A 22501-nucleotide genomic window follows, 5' to 3' on the forward strand; every position below is an offset into this window, starting at 1 on the left:
CACGCCCAGTATTTTTTTTTACCGGTCTTCCTATTGGCCGCTCCCCAATCCTTAACTTCTGATTGGATGTCTGTTTTGAGCGAGGAATGTGATTGGCTTTTCTCTTCACGCCACTAGAACGTGATCACTTTTTTAGGGTAATCTACCGTAAAATGTGCCACATGAACAAAAAACAAAAACCGGCCTCGGTTTTCTTCTCCACGTCACAGGACATGCAGACATGCGGGATCGCGTTAAAGTGAACATTACTGTGTTTGTCAGGATAAAACAGCTGGTTTAGACAGAATCGAAGCAAACAAACTGTTCTTTCATTAAAAAAAAGTAGGAAAGGACATCATTGAAGAGAGAACTGGAAATTCAAATCTTAAAATATTATATAGACTAATATGAATAAGTCTAATTCTATTAGTTATGTAATAACTCTGGTTCTAATGAATAATAAGTATGTTTTGTAGGGTCTTCTGCACCAGACCCTAGTTAGTGCACAACCTCATCAGGATCAAAATCTACTGCAGATATGGAAAATGAATGAATGAATAGCCCCTGAATATGTTTTATTATCTCTCCTCAAGACACTCAGCCCAAAATCACCGACTCGGTCCATCTATACAGGTACAGAAGGCATGTACTGCAAATATAACATACTGTAAATATAAGTCTTTCCTTGAATATAAGGCAAATAATGGGTAACAGCTGAAATATCAATGAACCTATGTTTTTATCCAAGTTGCTTACAGTGAACTTGTAAGATTTTGTAGATGATACAAAGACTGAGTGTTTTTGCTGACAGCCTACACATGCTATAGGGAATTAGTTTCACCGTTAACTCTCACACAATGTAAACATGTACTAGCAAATATGTACACGGCTAGGCACTTCATCCAGGGTACAAAAACTAGATCAGTTCAGTACCGATATGATTATTTAAAATGATTAAAGCTCCTTAAGTAAAACAAAGTACTTTCAGAAGATCATTTTGCTGTGTAGTGATATGTCATGTGATGTCATAATGTCACAAAAAACAAGGAAACCTATGCTGTGTGGTTTCAAATCACAGTAGTGTAACTTGCTGCACAGATTCAGAAGGAATATATATATATATATATATATATATATATATATATATATATACGCTCACCATCCACTTTAATAGGTACACCTGCTCATTTATGCAGTTATCCAATCAGCCAATCACGTGGCAGCAGCAGCGGAGTGCAAAAAATCACGCAGATACAAGTCAAGAGCTTCAGTTAATGTTCACATCAAACATCAGACTGGGGAAAAAAATAACTGTGGTATGGTTGTTGGTGCCAGATGTGCTGGTTTAATATTTCAGAAATGGCTGATCTCCTGGGATTTTCACACACAGAACGGTGCGGAAAAAAAAAGAAGAAAAAATAAACCATATTGTGAGCAGAGGGTCTGCAAGCTGAAACACCATGCGAGAGAATGACCAGATTGGTTTTAGTTGACAAGAAGTCTATAGTAAATCAAATAAGAACTCCTTATAACAATGGTAGATTTCCTCAGTTTAAACATTTGATATGTTTTCTATGTTCTATTGTGAATAACGTATGGGTGCATGAGATTTGCAAATCACTGCATTCTGTTTTTATTTACATTTTACACAGCGTCCCAACTTTTTTGGAATTGGGGTGGTATATATAAATTGATACATTGGAGTACCAGGGCATTGGAGTTCTCCAATCTCTTCTGGGTACTGTTAAGTCAAAGCAGAAACAGCCGGGAGCAGGAGGAACCTGGCCTTTGGGACAGACCAGCTGCACTGTAGTAGCACGGCCCCTGATGGCCTGCCTTGTGGCTTGTGATCCAGACATTGAACCCACTGTATGGCTAATTGCTTACTATGGGACTGTGGACACATGCGTAATGGCACTAACGGTTAAACTATTACATGTAATAATTTAACAACTCTAGCTTGTTCCTTCCAGCGTTTAGAAGTAGATAAATAAATACAAGCTTTAATGACAGAATTTGACCATGAAATCTCTTCTCTATATAGTGCGGAACTGTAAAATCTTGAAAGGAAATACATTTGAAAGGGAGAAGAAATGTGATTTTTAAAACGGTTACCATGAAATGTGTCAGGTGTCTTGCAGTTTTACAGAAAGGATCAGTAAAAGGGAAAAGAAACAAAAATATTTTCAGGCATTTGCAGATACAAACTCATCTTCTAAATGTTTTGGCCACCTGAGCAGTCAGTTTATTCATACACACGTCTTAATTTTGTAAGTTAGCTTGGTATATATAGTTACTTTTGTTAAACTGCTCCATGTCTGGTATCTGAATTAATGTTTCATTTACTAAACCACACTATGCTTTATTAAATTAGTGGGTAGGGTAAGAAAGGCGTAAGGTGGACTTTGATAAATGGTTTCTTCACATACTTCACATTATGAAACTTGGCCCACATACATTAATCTTGTTAGGTCTCTGTATTTGTACATGTACTGTGGAAACGTGTTAAGATTTAACATGTTAAGGTTAAGGTTCACTGTGCTTCTTCACTCCCCCTTAAGTCAGCAAAAATGTACCATAAGACCAGACAGAATTTTTTTAATCATTCTTTCTATCATCTACAAAAGATTTTATGTCACAAAACAAATTTTAAAGCTCATAAACGGCTGTTGCACCTCTTGGTGCTACCTCAGAAAACATTTTTGCAATAAGTCTGTTAAGGTACAGTCTGTAAAAGAAGAACGCCTACATGCATTAATACTGTATGTTCAGCAGTTTTGAAACCTTGTCAGGTGAGATAATTAGCCATTAGTGTATTCACTGTAAAAATCGACTTCATCAACATAACTCTGCATAACTGCTTCAGGATCAACAGGTGAGACAGTACTGATGGAGGAAACACTAGTTACAGATGTAACACCTGGATATCCTCTTTTGTGAAAAGAACAATGTCCTGAGTGGACAGTGACAGGTTAAAGAGGTTGTATGCAGTCGCCCATACCGGCTCTCTGCACACAAGAAAAATGTGGTTTGGGATGAACTCAAGACTGTGCTCGACATGGGGGTAATTGAAGAGTCCCACAGTGAATGGATCAGCCTGGTGGTCTTGGTCCCAACGTGTTGGTCCATTTTTGTGTGGACTTCAACGCGGTGCCTAAATTTGACGTATATCCAGTGCCTTGAATTGATGAAATGCTTGTTCTGTTCCACGGCTCACTTTTATTCACACTGGATTTAACTAAGTGGTATAGGCAGATTCCCTTGACTCCAATATCTCGTGAAAAAAACAGCCTTTTCCACTCCATTTAGGTTACACCAGTTTGTCACCCTTTCGTTTGGATTGTTTGGACCCCCAGCAATGTTCATTGACTCATGGACAGAATCATGCGCCTGCACAATTTTATTTATTTATTTATTATTTATTTTATTTGTATAGCGCTTTTTACAATAGACATTGTCTCAAAGCAGCTTTACAGAAATATCAACATGGTATACAGATATTAAAGGTGCAAATTTATCCCAACTGAGCAAGCCACTGAGTGGCGACGGTGGCAAGGAAAAACTCCCTAAGATGTTTTAAGAGGAAGAAACCTTGAGAGGAACCCGACTCAGAAGGGAACCCATCCTCATCTGGGTAACAACAGATAGTGTGAAAAAGTTCATTATGGATTTATATGAAGTCTGTATGGCCTTAGGAGCAGCCGTAGTCCCAGCAGTCTGGAATTAGAGAAGATTTGAGCTCCATCCAGAGGCAGAAAGGATCTGGATCTCTAGTATCTCCATAAATTCATGTGGGGCTCGGCGAAAGGAGAGAGGGAGAAAAAAGATTATTATGACTGCGAAGTAGTAGAACAGAATCTAGTCAGGGTAGGCTTGAGTAAACAAATACGTTTTAAGCCTAGACTTAAACACTGAGACTGTGTCTGAGTCCCGAACACTAATAGGAAGACTGTTCCATAACTGTGGGGCTCTATAAGAGAAAGCTCTTCCCCCTGCTGTAGCCTTCACTATTCGAGGTACCGTCAAATAGCCTGCATCTTTTGATCTAAGTAGGCGTGGCGGATTATATAAAACCAAAAGGTCGCTTAGATATTGTGGCGCGAGACCATTTAGTGCTTTATAGGTTAATAAAAGTATTTTATAGTTAATGCGAGATTTTACTGGGAGCCAATGCAGTATTGATAATATCGGTGTGATATGGTCGTACCTTCTAGTTCTAGTTAGGACTCAAGCAGCTGCATTCTGGACTAACTGGAGCTTATTTATATTCCTACTGGAACATCCAGACAGTAAGGCATTACAGTAATCTAATCTAGAGGTGACGAATGCATGAACTAGTATTTCCGCATCATGTAGTGACAATATGTTTCTTATTTTAGAAATATTTCTGAGATGAAAGAAGGCTATCCTAGTAATATTATCTACATGAGCATCAAATGATAGGCTGGAGTCAATAATCACTCCAAGGTCTTTAACTGCTGCACATGATGAAACAGAAAGACCATCCAGAGTAACCATGTGATCAGAAAGATTACTTCTAGCTACACGTGGGCCTAATAAAAGTATTTCTGTTTTATCAGAATTAAGTAGAAGGAAGTTAGTTAACATCCAATGTCTAATGTCCTTTAATGTATATGCAATGTATATACAATGTATATGCCGCTGCATACTTAGATGACAATCATTTATAGTAATGATTGGCAGCAGCATTTGCAACATCCGAAGGCTGTCCTAAGATCCTTGAGACGGGCAGGACTCACAGTGAACCCAAAGAAGTGTGCAATTGGGTGTGTGCAAGTACTCTGGGTCATGGGGAGGTACATCCCCAAATTGATAAGACGGCAGCCTGCATGAGGCCCAAGACTAAAAAGGGGGTGAGGCAGTTCCTGGGACTGGCTACTACAGAAGATTTGTACCAAATTTCTGAGACATCACCAGTCCACTGACTGACCTCACTAAAAATGAGGCACCAGAGCCCGCTGTTGCATTAACCGGACTTTTCTCTCCCTTTTGTTCTGCATTTTGACGCCTTGGACGTAAAGCTGAGGGTCGTTTTGTCCCAGGCGGTGGATGGAGAGGTGCGCCCTGTGCTGTACATCAGCCGGAAGCTCTTGGTGAGAGAGACAAAGTACAACACCATCGAGAAGGAGTGTCTGGCCATCAAGTGGGCGGTCCTCATGCTCTGGTAGTACCTACTTGGGTGCCCTTTCACCTTGTGCTCTGATCAAACTCCGCACCAATGGCTCCACCACATGAAGAATGAAATCACTCGTTGCTATCTGGCACTTCAGCCATTCAAGTTAAAGGTGGTCCATAGGCTGGGGGTGCAGATGATGGTGGCGGGTTACCGCACCCGCTTTCGGGGGGAGGGGGGGTTTGGGGAGTCAGCTACAAGTCAGATGGGTATGTGGCACGAGGGCCTGGTTGAGCGTTGGCTGGAGACAGAGAGGAGGCAGATTGAATGAGCAGGTAACACAGGTAACGCAGGTGAGGATCATTATTGATTCTCACCTGTGTGTAATTAATTGTTTATATCTCTTAGTTCTTTCAGTGCTGAAGACAAATGATATATATATATTTAACGAATATAAACTGAAGTTAAAAAAATCAAATGTAAGAACACAATACAGATTCAGAATAATACTGTTAATATGAATGAGAATAAACTATAAGTAAAATTTTAACTGCACCAGTACACCAGTGGTTTCTTTCTTTTTCGGGACCTTCCAAAATGTTTCATTGGCTATGCTCAATGTTTGTGCAGTTGCTCTGATCGATTTTCCCTCTTTTTTTTCAGCTTCAGTTTGGCTTGCTGTTCTCCCATAGACAGCTCACTGATCTTGATTTTGGTTTGTCCTTTTTAACAACAAATGCAGGTGAAACCCGGAGCTCAAACCAAGAGTAGACATTCAGACATTCAGATTAATTGTTTAAATAATCAATCGAACAGAAATGTGTTCCAATATTTCTGATCACTTGAAAAATGGGTGGGTTCTAACAAAAGGTGCCATGTTCCAAGTTGTTTAACACATCTAGATGTTAATACGAGGACATGAAAGCTGAAATTCTGATCTATCGTCTCGTATTCATCTTTTGATCTCAAATCCAAATGTCGTCAGTGTAGAGCGAAAATAAATAAATTTGGCCTTGCTGTTCCAATACTTTCAGAGGGGACCGTACATCGTTTATCATATATGGCAATTTGGGTGTGTATCTTTATGCAAATGAGCACAAGCCCCTCAATTTAGAAAGTGTGGGATTCATAGCAGTGTGTTAGCAAGTGTGATAAATTCCAATTTTCTTATGCGCCCTGGTGGCTTTTCCACACACATTTAGAATTTGTTCGAAGCACACTTTGATAAATGAGAACCAAGGACTGTAGCTTTCGGTATACAGTAATTTATTTATACATTACATATCCAACAACTTGAATAAAGGATGGAAAATGCTGTAGAAACAGTCGTGCCACCCCAACGCACAGGTTGGGGGAATTTAAAGTAAACAAAATATATATTGAAAGATGTGGTTGCATAGAAAAAAATGTTGTCATAATTCAAGGTATTGCAATTTAATTTGATTAGACAGTAGATTTGCCTTTACTTACACAATAAGTAGTCATACATCCCTACATTCATAAAGTCCATTAAAACCATAACATCCTTCACCGTCATTAACCGTCATTCAGTTCACGTTCTGCATATATAATCATTGATATAAAGAGCAATAAAATGATCAGAATATCATACACTGTTATTATATTATTAACAGCACTGCAGTATTGCAGCATTAACACAAAATCTCCCTCCCGTAATCACAGCAGTTCTGGAAAAAAGGGTTTAATGAGTAGTGTCCTGTAAGCAGTAAGGCTCAGAAGAAATGGAGGAAAGCCTCGAACACATCCTCATTGACCAGCAGAGGCCTCGCTTTGAGTCGTCACGTCTGTGGGCAGCAGCTCTGGATTCAGGTTTCGAGTTTCTGCAATGAGACGCTTGACACCCACCATCCACTGGCTCACTTCGTTAACGTAGTCCACAATCAGGGCTCGGTGGATCTCGTCTGCTTTGTCCCAATTCTTATTGCTCAGCTCTTGAAAAAAAAAAAAAGTCCAATAAATGTCATTTTGTTCATTTCACAGAAAGCTGAATTGCTCTTAAAATAAAGGACCAGATTTATTCATTATGCATTAGTAAAAAAAATAAATAAATCTTCAGAAATAAAAAGTGCAATTATTGAAATTTTCTCAGGAACAACATTTTAAAGCAAAATTAATTATGATCCAGTTTATTACAGGGTAAACTACTTTCACAGACTTTCCATAACACTAAATATAACTACAGCGGGGGGAATTAAGTATTGGACGCGTCAACATTTTTTTTTCAGTAAACATATTTCCAATGAGTTTATTCACATGAAATTTTCACCAGACATCAGTATTACCTCAAGAAATCTGGAAGTATAAAGAATTCACAACATTAAAGTCCATAAATAAAGTTATGTGTAATAAAGTGGAATTTTGACCCCAATTGACCTAACCAATTACCAGACAATTCTCTCTTCTTTTTCCAATAGCATCTCCATTGCTAAAGCCACATTCTACCAAGAGAAGATTCTTAGTTCTCCCAACACCCGCATTCTTTTCAAAACCTTTTCCTCTCTACTCTGTCCCCCTCCTCCCCCTTCCCCTACTTCTCTCACTGCAGATGACTTTGCGACTTTCTTTACCAACAAGGTTACATCAATCAGAAACCTGTTCTCAGCCCCAGACATGCATAGACTGACTCCTCCTCCGGGTAACTCCCAACTGACTTCCTTCTTTCCCCTCTCAGAGACTGATGTCTCTAAACTCCTCCTCTCTAGCCATCCCACAACCTGTCCTCTTGACCCTATCCCTTCTCACCTTCTTCAGTCCATCTCTCCCACACTATTACCTGCACTCACACACATCTTTAACACATCGTTCTCTACTGGCACATACCCTACCTCATGTAAGCAAGCCCGGGTTACCCCACTGCTTAAAAAACCATCACTCAACCCTGCTATAGTTGACAACTACAGACCTGTTTCCCTACTCCCTTTTCTTTCAAAAACTCTTGAAAGAGCCGTTTTTAATCAACTCTCAAATTTTCTCACACAGGACAACCTCCTGGACAGCAGACAAGCAGTCTGGCTTCAAGAGCAACCACTCCACGGAGACTGCTCTGCTTTCCGTCACTGAAGCCTTACGACTAGCAAGAGCAACCTCTAGATCATCTGTCCTCATCCTACTTGACCTCTCTGCTGCTTTCGACACTGTGAACCATCAGATTCTCCTGTCAACTCTCTCCAGCCTGGGCATCACTGGAACGGTTCTGCGCTGGGTGGAATCCTGTCTCTCTGACAGATCCTTCAAGGTATCGTGGAGGGGAGGTATTTCTGAAACTCAGCAACTCACAACTGGTGCTCCACAGGGGTCAGTTCTGGGTCCACTCCTCTTTTCTATCTACACCACATCTCTAGGGCAGGTGATTGAGTCTCATGGCTTCTCATATCATTGCTATGCTGATGACACCCAGCTCCATTTGTCCTTCCAGCCTGACGATCCATCCGTCTCTGCACGCATCTCTGCTTGCCTTTCGGACATCTCGGTCTGGATGAAGGAAAACCATCTTAAACTTAACCTGGCAAAATCTGAGCTTCTCGTCATCCCAGCCTGTCCCTCAATCAACCACAACCTCACTGTACAGCTCGGCTCACTCACACTCATGCCAACCAGGACGGCCAGGAACCTTGGGGTGATTCTTGATAATGGCTTGACCTTTGCAGACCATATCTCAGCAACTGCAAGGTCCTGTAGGTTCATCCTTTACAACATCAAGAAAATCCGACCCTACATCACCAAACAGGCTACACAGATTCTAGTCCAGGCTCTTGTTATCTCTAAACTGGACTACTGCAACTCACTGCTTTCAGGCCTCCCAGCCAGCTCCATCAAACCCCTTCAGATGATTCAGAATGCTGCAGCGCGCCTCATCTTCAACCAGTCCAAGAGAACCCATGTCACACCCCTCTTCATCTCCCTCCACTGGCTTCCTGTAGCTGCCTGCATCAAGTTCAAGGCCTTGATGCTCACCTACAAGACCTTGTCAGGAACAGCACCCTCCTACCTCAACTCTCTCCTGAAGGCCTACGTTCCCTCTCGCAATCTGCGATCGATTAGCGACCGACGTTTAGCAGTTCCAACTCAGCGTGGCGCAAGGTCCCTTTCCAAAAACTTCACACTAACTGTTCTTCAGTGGTGGAAAGCACTTCCAATATCAATCCGGACCGCAGAATCTCTCACCATCTTCAAAAAACAACTAAAGACCCACCTCTTCAATGAACACCTAACAAACTCATAATAAAAAAATAAATAAATAAATAAAATAAAATTTAAAAAAAAAATCCACTTACACCTCTTCTCTGCACTTTGCTTCTTCTGGAATTCAATTAATAGATCTCGTATGGTAGCACTTATTGTATTGTTCTCTGCTTGATATCGCTTTGCTTGTATCTTTCTCATTTGTAAGTCGCTTTGGATAAAAGCGTCTGCTAAGTGAATAAATGTAAATGTAATTTTGTGAATTCTTTATATGTGTGGATTTCTTGCGTTAATACTGATGTCTGGTGAAATATTCATGTGAATGGCTCTCATTGGAAATCTGTTTACTCAAATAAAATGCTGACGCATCCAATACTGCTTTCCCCCACTGTATAAATGGATATAAACAGCATACACATGTTAATTCTGTGGTACAAACCACTAAACTAAATTTATATAGGGTACATGTATAATAAACAGCACAATTATTCACAATTCAAAACTAAGCTGTTAAGCGTAATAAAATAATTTTTTATTGAAAATTAATATACATCTGTCTCTTTTTTTTAATAGAAAAAGTTGGATTTGACAAGACTGAAAGTTGAACGTCTCACCTTGGGAAAGTCCATTCATCCTACATTTGACCGGAAGAGAGAGTTTCCCACTTCTCCACATCTCTTCAAAGATCTTCAGTCGCCTCTCAACATCATCACACACCTGTTTCTGTAAAAACACAACCAAGTTAGGATTCAATACGCCTCAATTTCATACAGACGTTAATGCAACACTTCTCACTGGACCACTCCTTAAAGAAATATCAGCCGAAATACAGAGGCGCAGTCCAGGCTGAAACATAAACAGCTGGCCTGAAACTAAAAACTGACTTGCATTGTCTTGCAAGAGTATGGCAATTACGAGAGTTACTAGGTTTTGGCCAGGAGTCTCGAGCATGCACATTAAATTTCGAACCAGATCAGATTTCCAAAACTCGAACCCTGAATTAAAAATTGAGTGAACAACCATGACTTAATGTTTTAAGTAAAAATCTGACAAACCTGCACCAAACCTAAAGACGTAGAAATGCCACTGAAATGTTCTACTTCCTTTAACACTGCCAGTGTGATGTGAAAAGCAGTTTTTAGGCAAAACTAAAAACTAACTGATGAGACACATGGACACAGTTCTCCAAAAGTCAATGACAAGATGGGATTAGATTGGAATGTTTGGATTTGGACTGGATTGTTTAAATAATACAAACTTTGATGATTTCTATAGTGCAATATTGTTAACGTTGCTGTGGGGAAATTTTAAAAGGAGGCTACAGAAAAGATGTGATACCACTCTGCCACTCTTCTGGGTATTTGTAAAACGCTGCTCCTGTTACGCCTCGTGTTTGTTTGTTTGTTTGTTTGGGCAGTGCTATTATGTCATGCTTTATTTTATGCTTTTATGATGATTTTTATTCATTTTTATTTAGCTCCATCATATAACGTTTTGCATATTATTACCTTAACGGTTTGCCGGCATGCGGTCAGCGCACAGAGAAGTGGTGCTTGAACACTGTTAAGGTTTGGCTCATTCTCCAGTTGTACAGTCGAGTCAGGCTGGATCTTCGGAGAACACTGACGCGAATCTTCTATACCACCTGAAGAAACGTGACTCTTAGGAGGTGGAGTGAGTCCAGTTACAGGAGGAGGAACTGAATTACTTGGAGGAGTTGAATTATCGACTGGAGAGGGATGTAACCCCGCTCCGGGACCTGCGAACACAGCAGGGAAAGTCAGGGATAAGCTTAAAATCATTTCTCAGCACTCAGCCAAGGCGCCTCGTCATCTCTCGATTATGTCTGAACTGATGGATGAGTGATGACAGGTCAATCCAATCACCTTATATTGCTAATAAAAAGTCCTTCAACAGCCCTGATGCATAAACTTTAAAAAGCAGGCCTTGAAAAAGCAATTGCCTGGGTTGCAATAACGTGGTGATGGATATTTTTAAAAAATGTCCTTAAATAAAAGTATTAATACCCCATTAGTGATAGTTAAGAGAGTGATGGTTAAGAGTGTGATGGTTAAGAGTGATAGTTAAGAGAGTGATGGTTAAGAGAGTGATAGTTAAGACAGTGATAGTTAAGAGTGTGATGGTTAAGAGAGTGATGGTTAAGAGTGATAGTTAAGAGAGTGATGGTTAAGAGTGATAGTTAAGAGAGTGATGGTTAAGAGAGTGATGGTTAAGAGTGTGATGGTTAAGAGTGTGATGGTTAAGAGTGTGATGGTTAAGAGAGTGATAGTTAAGACAGTGATGGTTAAGAGAGTGATAGTTAAGAGAGTGATGGTTAAGAGTGTGATGGTTAAGAGTGTGATGGTTAAGAGAGTGATAGTTAAGAGAGTGATGGTTAAGAGTGTGATGGTTAAGAGTGTGATGGTTAAGAGTGTGATGGTTAAGAGAGTGATAGTTAAGACAGTGATGGTTAAGAGAGTGATGGTTAAGAGTGATAGTTAAGACAGTGATGGTTAAGAGTGACAGTTAAGAGAGTGATAGTTAAGAGAGTGATGGTAGAGAGTGATGGTTAAGACAGTGATGGTTAAGAGAGTGATAGTTAAGACAGTGATGGTTAAGAGTGATGGTTAAGAGTGATAGTTAAGAGTGATAGTTAAAAGAGTGATAGTTAAAAGAGTGATAGTTAAGAGAGTGATGGTTAAGACAGTGATGGTTAAGAGAGTGATGGTAGAGAGTGATGGTTAAGACAGTGATGGTTAAGAGAGTGATAGTTAAGACAGTGATGGTTAAGAGTGATGGTTAAGAGTGATAGTTAAAAGAGTGATAGTTAAAAGAGTGATAGTTAAGAGAGTGATGGTTAAGACAGTGATGGTTAAGAGAGTGATGGTAGAGAGTGATGGTTAAGAGAGTGATGGTTAAGAGTGATAGTTAAGACAGTGATGGTTCAGAGAGTGATGGTAGAGAGTGATGGTTAAGAGAGTGATGGTTAAGAGTGATAGTTAAGACAGTGATGGTTAAGAGTGATAGTTAAGACAGTGATGGTTAAGAGAGTGATAGTTAAGAGAGTGATAGTTAAGAGAGTGATGGTTAAGAGAGTGATGGTTAAGAGTGTGATGGTTAAGAGTGTGATGGTTAAGAGAGTGATGGTTAAGAGTGTGATGGTTAAGAGAGTGATGGTTAAGAGTGATAGTTAAGACAGTGATGGTTAAGAGAGTGATGGTTAAGAGTGTGATGGTTAAGAGTGTGATGGTTAAGAGAGTGATGGTTAAGAGTGTGATGGTTAAGAGAGTGATGGTTAAGAGAGTGATGGTTAAGAGTGATAGTTAAGACAGTGATGGTTAAGAGTGATAGTTAAGACAGTGATGGTTAAGAGAGTGATAGTTAAGAGAGTGATAGTTAAGAGAGTGATGGTTAAGAGAGTGATGGTTAAGAGTGTGATGGTTAAGAGTGTGATGGTTAAGAGTGATAGTTAAGACAGTGATGGTTAAGAGAGTGATGGTTAAGAGTGATAGTTAAGACAGTGATGGTTAAGAGTGACAGTTAAGAGAGTGATAGTTAAGAGAGTGATGGTAGAGAGTGATGGTTAAGACAGTGATGGTTAAGAGAGTGATAGTTAAGACAGTGATGGTTAAGAGTGATGGTTAAGAGTGATAGTTAAGAGTGATAGTTAAAAGAGTGATAGTTAAAAGAGTGATAGTTAAGAGAGTGATGGTTAAGACAGTGATGGTTAAGAGAGTGATGGTAGAGAGTGATGGTTAAGACAGTGATGGTTAAGAGAGTGATAGTTAAGACAGTGATGGTTAAGAGTGATGGTTAAGAGTGATAGTTAAGAGTGATAGTTAAAAGAGTGATAGTTAAAAGAGTGATAGTTAAGAGAGTGATGGTTAAGACAGTGATGGTTAAGACAGTGATGGTAGAGAGTGATGGTTAAGAGAGTGATGGTTAAGAGTGATAGTTAAGACAGTGATGGTTCAGAGAGTGATGGTAGAGAGTGATGGTTAAGAGAGTGATGGTTAAGAGTGATAGTTAAGACAGTGATGGTTAAGAGTGATAGTTAAGACAGTGATGGTTAAGAGAGTGATAGTTAAGAGAGTGATAGTTAAGAGAGTGATAGTTAAGAGAGTGATGGTTAAGAGAGTGATAGTTAAGAGAGTGATAGTTAAGAGAGTGATAGTTAAGAGAGTGATGGTTAAGAGAGTGATAGTTAAGAGAGTGATAGTTAAGAGAGTGATGGTTAAGAGTGTGATGGTTAAGAGTGTGATGGTTAAGAGAGTGATGGTTAAGAGTGTGATGGTTAAGAGAGTGATGGTTAAGAGTGATAGTTAAGACAGTGATGGTTAAGAGAGTGATGGTTAAGAGTGTGATGGTTAAGAGTGTGATGGTTAAGAGAGTGATGGTTAAGAGTGTGATGGTTAAGAGAGTGATGGTTAAGAGAGTGATGGTTAAGAGTGATGGTTAAGACAGTGATGGTTAAGAGTGATAGTTAAGACAGTGATGGTTAAGAGAGTGATGGTTAAGAGAGTGATAGTTAAGAGAGTGATGGTTAAGAGAGTGATGGTTAAGAGTGTGATGGTTAAGAGTGTGATGGTTAAGAGTGTGATGGTTAAGAGAGTGATAGTTAAGACAGTGATGGTTAAGAGAGTGATGGTTAAGAGTGATAGTTAAGACAGTGATGGTTAAGAGTGACAGTTAAGAGAGTGATAGTTAAGAGAGTGATGGTAGAGAGTGATGGTTAAGACAGTGATGGTTAAGAGAGTGATAGTTAAGACAGTGATGGTTAAGAGTGATGGTTAAGAGTGATAGTTAAGAGTGATAGTTAAAAGAGTGATAGTTAAAAGAGTGATAGTTAAGAGAGTGATGGTTAAGACAGTGATGGTTAAGAGAGTGATGGTAGAGAGTGATGGTTAAGACAGTGATGGTTAAGAGAGTGATAGTTAAGACAGTGATGGTTAAGAGTGATAGTTAAGAGTGATAGTTAAAAGAGTGATAGTTAAGAGAGTGATGGTTAAGACAGTGATGGTTAAGAGAGTGATGGTAGAGAGTGATGGTTAAGAGAGTGATGGTTAAGAGTGATAGTTAAGACAGTGATGGTTCAGAGAGTGATGGTAGAGAGTGATGGTTAAGAGAGTGATGGTTAAGAGTGATAGTTAAGACAGTGATGGTTAAGAGTGATAGTTAAGACAGTGATGGTTAAGAGAGTGATGGTAGAGAGTGATGGTTAAGAGTGATAGTTAAGAGAGTGATAGTTAAGACAGTGATGGTTAAGAGAGTGATGGTTAAGAGTGATAGTTAAGAGAGTGATGGGGTAGAGAGTGATGGTAGAGAGTGATGGTTAAGAGAGTGATAGTTAAGAGAGTGATGGTTAAGAGAGTGATGGTAGAGAGTGATGGTTAAGAGTGATAGTTAAGAGAGTGATAGTTAAGAGAGTGATGGTTAAGAGAGTGATGGTAGAGAGTGATGGTTAAGACAGTGATGGTTAAGACAGTGATGGTTAAGAGTGATAGTTAAGAGTGATAGTTAAGAGAGTGATGGTTAAGAGAGTGATGGTTAAGAGAGTGATCGTTAAGACAGTGATGGTTAAGAGAGTGATGGTAGAGAGTGATGGTTCAGAGAGTGATGGTTCAGAGAGTGATAGTTAAGACAGTGATGGTTCAGAGACTGATGGTTAAGACAGTGATGGTTAAGAGTGATAGTTAAGAGAGTGATGGTTCAGAGAGTGATAGTTAAGACAGTGATGGTTCAGAGACTGATGGTTAAGACAGTGATGGTTAAGAGTGATAGTTAAGAGAGTGATAGTTAAGACAGTGATGGTTCAGAGAGTGATGGTTAAGAGTGATGGTTAAGAGTGATGGTTAAGAGTGATAGTTAAGAGAGTGATAGTTAAGAGAGTGATGGTTAAGAGAGTGATGGTTAAGAGTGATAGTTAAGAGAGTGATGGTTAAGAGTGATAGTTAAGAGAGTGATGGTTAAGAGTGATAGTTAAGAGAGTGATGGTTAAGAGAGTGATGGTTAAGAGTGATAGTTAAGAGAGTGATGGTTAAGAGAGTGATAGTTAAGAGAGTGATGGTTAAGAGAGTGATGGTTAAGAGTGATAGTTAAGAGAGTGATGGTTAAGAGAGTGATGGTTAAGAGAGTGATGGTTAAGAGTGATAGTTAAGACAGTGATGGTTAAGAGAGTGATGGTTAAGAGAGTGATGGTTAAGAGTGATAGTTAAGACAGTGATGGTTCAGAGAGTGATAGTTAAGAGAGTGATAGTTAAGAGAGTGATGGTTAAGAGAGTGATAGTTAAGAGAGTGATGGTTAAGAGTGATAGTTAAGACAGTGATGGTTCAGAGAGTGATAGTTAAGAGAGTGATAGTTAAGAGAGTGATGGTTAAGAGAGTGATAGTTAAGAGAGTGATGGTTAAGAGAGTGATAGTTAAGACAGTGATGGTTCAGAGAGTGATAGTTAAGAGAGGTGATGGTTCAGAGAGTGATAGTTAAGAGAGTGATGGTTAAGAGTGATAGTTAAGAGAGTGATGGTTAAGAGTGATAGTTAAGACAGTGATGGTTCAGAGAGTGATAGTTAAGAGAGTGATAGTTAAGAGAGTGATGGTTAAGAGAGTGATAGTTAAGAGAGTGATGGTTAAGAGAGTGATAGTTAAGACAGTGATGGTTCAGAGAGTGATAGTTAAGAGAGGTGATGGTTCAGAGAGTGATAGTTAAGAGAGTGATGGTTAAGAGAGTGATGGTTAAGAATGATAGTTAAGACAGTGATGGTTAAGAGAGTGATAGTTAAGACAGTGATGGTTAAGAGAGTGACAGTTAAAAGAGTGATAGTGGTGGGGTGCTACCTGAAAAGTTTGAAACAGATAAACAATATAACACAAATATATAAAGCTCACATCTTCAATCAAATCCTCTAAAACCTAATCTAATCTAATTAATCTGACTCACTCTGAGCTGAAAGTTGAGGTGGAGGAACCCTCTTGTTGAGAAGATTCCGTTTCTGTCCACCAGTGTTGGTCTGCAAGCCGTATGAGAACTGTGGAGGGTCATTCCATCCCCTCTCCTGATTCCCTAAACAACACAAAACAAAGCAGACAAGGAGATTACTACATAGCTAAAGCTCGCTAAAAAAGAAAGCCGGTGCTGTAACACTTATATTAACACTTTTTTCCCTAACCGTATTCCGACAACTTCCGCCTCCAGGCACCTTGTAAACAAGAACTAGAGCCAGTCCTAGAGCAGGACACGAGACACCAACCAATCCGAGTGAAGAGGCGGAATGACCATTAACCAATCATAGAGGGACTGTCGGAATACGGGTTGGGGAAAAAAACGCTACGTGGACGGGTCACAGATATGCAACGGATTAGTTTACAGCGGGTAAAAACCGCAATTCCTACACTATTATTTCTACAAACCGTTTCTCACATCTGAGTATAATGATTATTTTTTTTACCTGGTTTAATATAAAAGTCACTCATAGCAGCTAATCACAAAACTTAAGTCAAGACAAGATGCGGATGCCGACACAACACCCTGAAGTGTGAACATCCGGAACATCAGGAGTTTCGGTAGTTTGTTTAATTTCAGAATAAAAGTCACGTTGCGACCTCGAAGGCTACGCTGACTTGAGTCGTAACTGTAAATAAAACCGTGTTCATTTTGCACAATCGATTATTTTATACAGTCATTACTTTCTGCTTTGTGCCATTTTCTATTGTTAAAGCCACTATGCAAATCAAATGTAATGTTTGACTTTTGTTTTGAAGGGTTCCAGTAATTATGGACCTCACAAGTTGATCAAAATATTCACAATCCGCTTTCCCCACAGCATTACACTACCTCCACCAGCCGGGTCTGCTGACACAAGGCAGACTGCAGCATCAGCATTTTGCTGTTGGCTGACAGAAGAGGGAGCCGACATGGTTGATTTTCACATGACTGTATGTGAGATATTTTTCTTGATTTGATTCGACTGAGTTTAAGGGGAACACTGAAAATTGTGGAGCATGATTTTTTTTTCATGATTTCTTTCAGGTGAAGGTATTATATATATATATATATATATATATATATATATATATATATATATATATATATATATATATATATATATATATAAAACAGGTGCAAAGTAAGTTATATTTCTCTTGTAACTGGATTATTTTCCATTCATTTTTTTTTACTCAGACTATGTAAAGGTTTCTTGCTTCAATGCTCCCTGTATTTCTCTGGGCAAGATGAAGAAATGTAACTGTAACTAACTAATTCTTTTCATGTTCCTCAAACCATTCCTGAACAATTTTTGCAGTGTGGCAGGGCGCATTTTCCTGCTGAAAGAGGCCTGCGGCTACGGCTGTGTGGGTTTCTGACACCTTTCTATCATAGTGAGATTGGACCAAACCGGTTAGTTTTCGCTCCCTACACACATCAATGAGCCTTGTTCTCCCATGACCCTGTTCATGACTTTGTCCTTCCTTGAACCACTTTTGGTGGGTACTAACCACTGCATACTAGGAACAACGCACAAGACCTGATGTTTTGGAGATGTTCTGACCCAGTCGTCTAGCCATCACAATTTGGCCCTTGTCAAAGTCGCTCAAATCCTTATGCTTGCCCATTTTTCGGATTCCAACACATCAACTTCAAGAACTGACTGTACACTTGCTGCCCAATATATCCAACCACTCGACAGGTGCCATGATAATAAATGTTATTCACCTCACCTCTCAGTGGTTTTAATGTTATGGCTGCAGAACGCTTCTGTTAAGCAGTAGAAGAAGCAGTGACATTTTTGCTCACATTTGCAATAGAGCTAAATAGGGGTGGATCAATCAGCACTGCTGCTTCCTTGGAGAACATTGCGACACTGTCCATTGATGCACTGCATGCTAAACAGTACATGCCGAGGTCAGTTGAGGAAGGCATACTGAATGACATGGGGTTTTTTTTCTGTCAGTCAAATACATCATGTAATCCTATTACAGAAAAATTAAATGTATATATTCGATTCTTTTTTTACAGATGAGCCAGGATTAGTCTTTTGACGTTACATGTCTTCTACAATTGAAAGGACTATTTTACTTCCATGCTTCAAAATTCACTGGGAAGTATTTTAAGGTATTGAAAATCTTTACACACCTTTGAAATTGGTGACATGATACTGGTGAAGATCCTATCATGGCTTTCATTCCGTTCCCTTTTGACATTCTCAGCGCAGTTGTTCAGAAGTAATCTGATCGGAAAGCGCTTTACACTGTATCTCATTCACCCAACCAGACACACACTCACACACCAACGGTAGCAGAGCTGCCATGCAAGGCGCTAACTTGCCATCAGGAGCATCTTGCGGTTCAGTGTCTTGCCCAAGGACACTTCGGCATGTGGGTCATTCTACGGAAATGTGCATTTTTCTGTCCCTGGACTTCACAGAATGATTACACTTGAAAAAACACTTTATTGTTACAATGTATTTATATTTTAAAGTAAAACAATATGTTATTTGAACAATTACACCTTCTTGAGCTATCAATGTGGCTATATTTGTTTTTTTAATCAATTATATAGAATTCCAAGCACATAAAAGTGCTTGTCCCCACTGTCATGTATAGAGGTTGAGAGCTGTATTTTGAAGTCAGAAACATGTTTTTATTTACCATTTAAACAACAATAATGTATGCATAACGATCAAATATGTGATATAAATGACTTCAAAAAACTAAAAGTCAAATAAATATTATAAAATATATAGTAAAAGTAGTTGTCCCCTGGAGTCATGTCACTGGTGTTACCGTACAATAAAAGTCACTTATTTTGAAATAAGAAATCATACTGATGTCATAATTTGACTTCCTGTGGCCCCTTCCCTGATGAGCTATGAAGAAAGGCACATGGTAAGTCCACTGTCTCTTTTTAGTTATTAGAAATGTTGTCATTTATATCATGATTTCATACAAAGCTTTTAGTTGAGGTCACAGGTATGACCTACGTTATTCTTAGGGAAATGTAAAAAAATTGAATACAAATGGATTAAATTACAGGGCGCACGGTGGCTTAGTGGTTTGCACGTTCGCCTCACGGGTCCGGGGTTCGATTCCCGCCGGGGCCATGTGTGTGCGGAGTTTGCATGTTCTCCCTGTGCTGTGGGGGTTTCCTCCGGGTACTCCGGTTTCCTCCCCCAGTCCAAAGACATGCATGGTAGGGTGATTGGCATGTCCAAAGTGTCCGTAGAATGGGTGTGTGAGTGTGTATGTGATTGCGCCCTGCGATGGACTGGCACCCTGTCCAGGGTGTACCCCGCCCTGTGCCCGATGCTTCCTGGGATAGGCTCCAGGTTCCCCTGTGACCCTGAAGACGGAGTAAGCGGTAGAAGATGGATGGATGGATTAAATTACACATTTTAGTGTGTATGTCATGATTTACAATATGTGGCTTGAGGCCCTGTAGCAGCCATTTTATAAAATGAATTTTTCATGAAAATTGTCACTGGTGTTACCATAACATAATTATATGGTGATAATCAGATAGATTTCTATTTAATCCAGTGGTGGTTATTAGAGGTCTCAGACTTTCAGACCCTATTGTTTAGGCATATGAATATATTTCACATATCTCCTGCTACACACTGCATCACACACTTACAAAAAGGATTGCATGCAAAAAGAGGAACAAAGGGGCCTCAGCAGTGGCCGGTGGTTTTCAGAGCTGACCTAAGAGTCATTCTAAGATTTTCCATGATAGCTGGCTCATGTTATGAATGCCCAGTGTTTTACCCAGTGTGACATACTTAGAAGTTGATGATTTAAAGTGTTGTATTAAGTACAATGCTCAGAAAGATAATTAGCTGAAAGTTGACTCAGAAAGTTCCTCTACGATGCTCGATGAGAATTTCGATTAAAATGTTTGTCTTTTTGTACATAATAAGCAAAAAATATATAACAACACCTCAGATATCAATAATTTTGTAAAAAAAAACAAAAACAAAAACAAAAAAAAACAAACAACCAACATTTAAGTTTATATAATTCTGGTTCTGGTTCCTACAGCTCTTCATAGTGTGAGCCAGCATAGTCCATGCTCCTTCTTAACAACTTGGTCTTTTTTTTGGGAGCTACTCTGTATTGCGGGTTAAATGAATATTACACAGCAAAAACAGCATACATAAAACAGCTCTATCAGTATTAATTTCAACAGTTTGAAATTGTCTATATGGGTCCACTTGGCATAGTATTGCTGCCAACACTTTTAAACACTGTTAGCACTTTGACAACAAGTTTATTTTGACTTTGTGGAAAGCTGAGGTTTAGCACTGATCAGCACTAAGCATTGTTACATCGTATACATGTTAGATATATGAAATAGTGTAAAATCTGTAAAACATGCCTTTGTTGTGAGAAAATGCTGGATTTGGAAATATGAGCCATCACTGATATCTCTGAAAATGCCCTTTTCATTTGTTTTGCCCTCAAGAAGTTCTCTCTTGCTCCACTGTTTATGAAAATGGATTTTAGAGTACCTAGAACATGTACATACATATACTTGTCTGTAACAGGAAACTGGCTGTATACACCTGTAGGTCTATCTCTACAGGTCTCACTCCAATGTCACATTTATCAGGTTCAATTATTTCCCATTTTTATCATAATATATACAGTCATGTGGGTTAGGATTAGGTGTGGGTTAGGATCTGTGCCACTTGTCAATGATTTTCCTTACAATGGGAGGATGTATTGCAAATAATTTGGATATCTTTTTAAATCCCTTGCCAGACTCATAGGCGTCTACAACCTTTTTTCTGAAGGCCTCACAGAACTCTTTAGATCTTGGCATGATGACACCACACACCTCAATAACAAAGGGAAGACTAGACCCTAGATTTGAGAGGTTTAAAGAGAGGTTCCACCTGCACAATCTAAGCAGGTTCTAATCACTGGCACCTAATCTTGAACACCTGATTCTAATTTTATGGATTTGAAGGTGTGATAAATGTAGGGGTGTACTTACTTTTTCCCATGTGACTGATCTGGGGATTTTTTTTTACATTTAAATTGTGAAAATTATCAAATGTAAATTTTATGTATCATTTGATAGTGTGTCATCTTTATTAATAGGAACTGTTTCAAAGATTGTCAAATATTTGCTTCTCCAAATATGTTAAAAATGCAAACACTTTCCATGAGGTGTACTTATTTTTTCACATGACTGTATTTGTGATATTTTTCTTGATTTGACTTGACTGAGTTTCAGGGGAACAATATCTTGCAGAGGACGGCTAATCACCTCTCCCTAGAAATCGTATGTATACGATGTCTGCCACAGAATAACATGCTATGGTATAATATATAGAAGAGCCCTTCATTTGACCCTCCACGTCCTGCATCCACTGGATTCTTCTTTGTGGAGAAAAGAGGGGGTGGACTCAGGCCCTCCACTGATTACCATGGACCGAACCAAATAACTATAAAGTACTATTATCCTCTGTCTCTAGACCCCATTGCAATGAAACAACTCCTATAAATTGCACTTGTGCAATGCCTACAATCTCATCCATATCAAAGCAGATGTTGAATGGAATACAGCCTTTAGCACCACCTCTGGTCACTATGAGTATTGTGTAATGCTGCATGGGATCTCTTACATGCCATCTGTCATCCAGGGCCTTATCAATGATGTGCTCAGGGACTTGCTTGGTAATTAATGATAGTATATACAGCATTGATGACATTTGAATCTATTCACCTTCCGTCACATAAACTCGTAAACTGGCACACCTTCGCCAGAACCATTTATATGTCGAGAGTTGAAAAATGTCAATTGTATGTGTCAAAGGTTAATGAGTTTAGAGGCGGTGCTTATGGATCAGAATGAAGTCAGCACTGTCAAAGAATGGTGAGTGCCAACCACAGTCAAAGACCTACAGAGGTTTCTTGCCTTTGCCAACTTTTACAGGAGGTTCATCAGGGGATTCAGCTCTATATGAGCCCCCTCACCTCAATGCTGAGGAAACTAAGGTGGATCATGGCAGCTGAACAATTTTTCACTCAGCTCAAAGAGGCCTTAACCACAGCTCCCATCCTGAGACACTCAGACCCTTTGGAACCCTTCATGGTGGAGGTCGATGCCTCTGAAACATGGGTTTGCGCCGTGTTGTCATGGAAGTCTGGAGACAGACAAGCTCCAACCTGTGGCATTCTTCT

General features: G+C 39.4%; 1 protein-coding gene across 1 annotated transcript; it reads right to left on the reverse strand.

The window, feature by feature from the left end:
• Window positions 1-6362: 6362 nt before the first annotated feature.
• sra1 (steroid receptor RNA activator 1) lies at window positions 6363-16867 on the reverse strand. The gene is made up of 5 exons (XM_053610539.1): window positions 16762-16867; window positions 16254-16376; window positions 10825-11075; window positions 9931-10039; window positions 6363-7065 (listed from the first exon to the last, which is right to left on the reverse strand). Exons 1-5 carry the CDS (start codon window positions 16784-16786, stop codon window positions 6881-6883), a joined length of 693 nt encoding a protein of 230 aa, XP_053466514.1. The 5' UTR covers window positions 16787-16867; the 3' UTR covers window positions 6363-6880.
• Between the last annotated feature and the right edge of the window lie 5634 nt (window positions 16868-22501).

This window comes from Ictalurus furcatus, chromosome 22, assembly GCF_023375685.1.
Source record: "Ictalurus furcatus strain D&B chromosome 22, Billie_1.0, whole genome shotgun sequence".
Classification (NCBI taxonomy): domain Eukaryota; kingdom Metazoa; phylum Chordata; class Actinopteri; order Siluriformes; family Ictaluridae; genus Ictalurus; species Ictalurus furcatus.

Excerpts from the sequence above, each read along its gene's own strand:
- sra1 (XM_053610539.1), bottom strand. The coding sequence starts at position 16,786 with ATGAGTGACTTTTATATTAAACCAG. Across the intron at positions 10,040-10,824 it reads CATGCCGGCAAACCGTTAAG|AAACAGGTGTGTGATGATGT; the intron begins GTAATAATATGC and ends GTGTTTTTACAG. Across the intron at positions 7,066-9,930 it reads GATGAATGGACTTTCCCAAG|AGCTGAGCAATAAGAATTGG; the intron begins GTGAGACGTTCA and ends TTTTTTTTCAAG.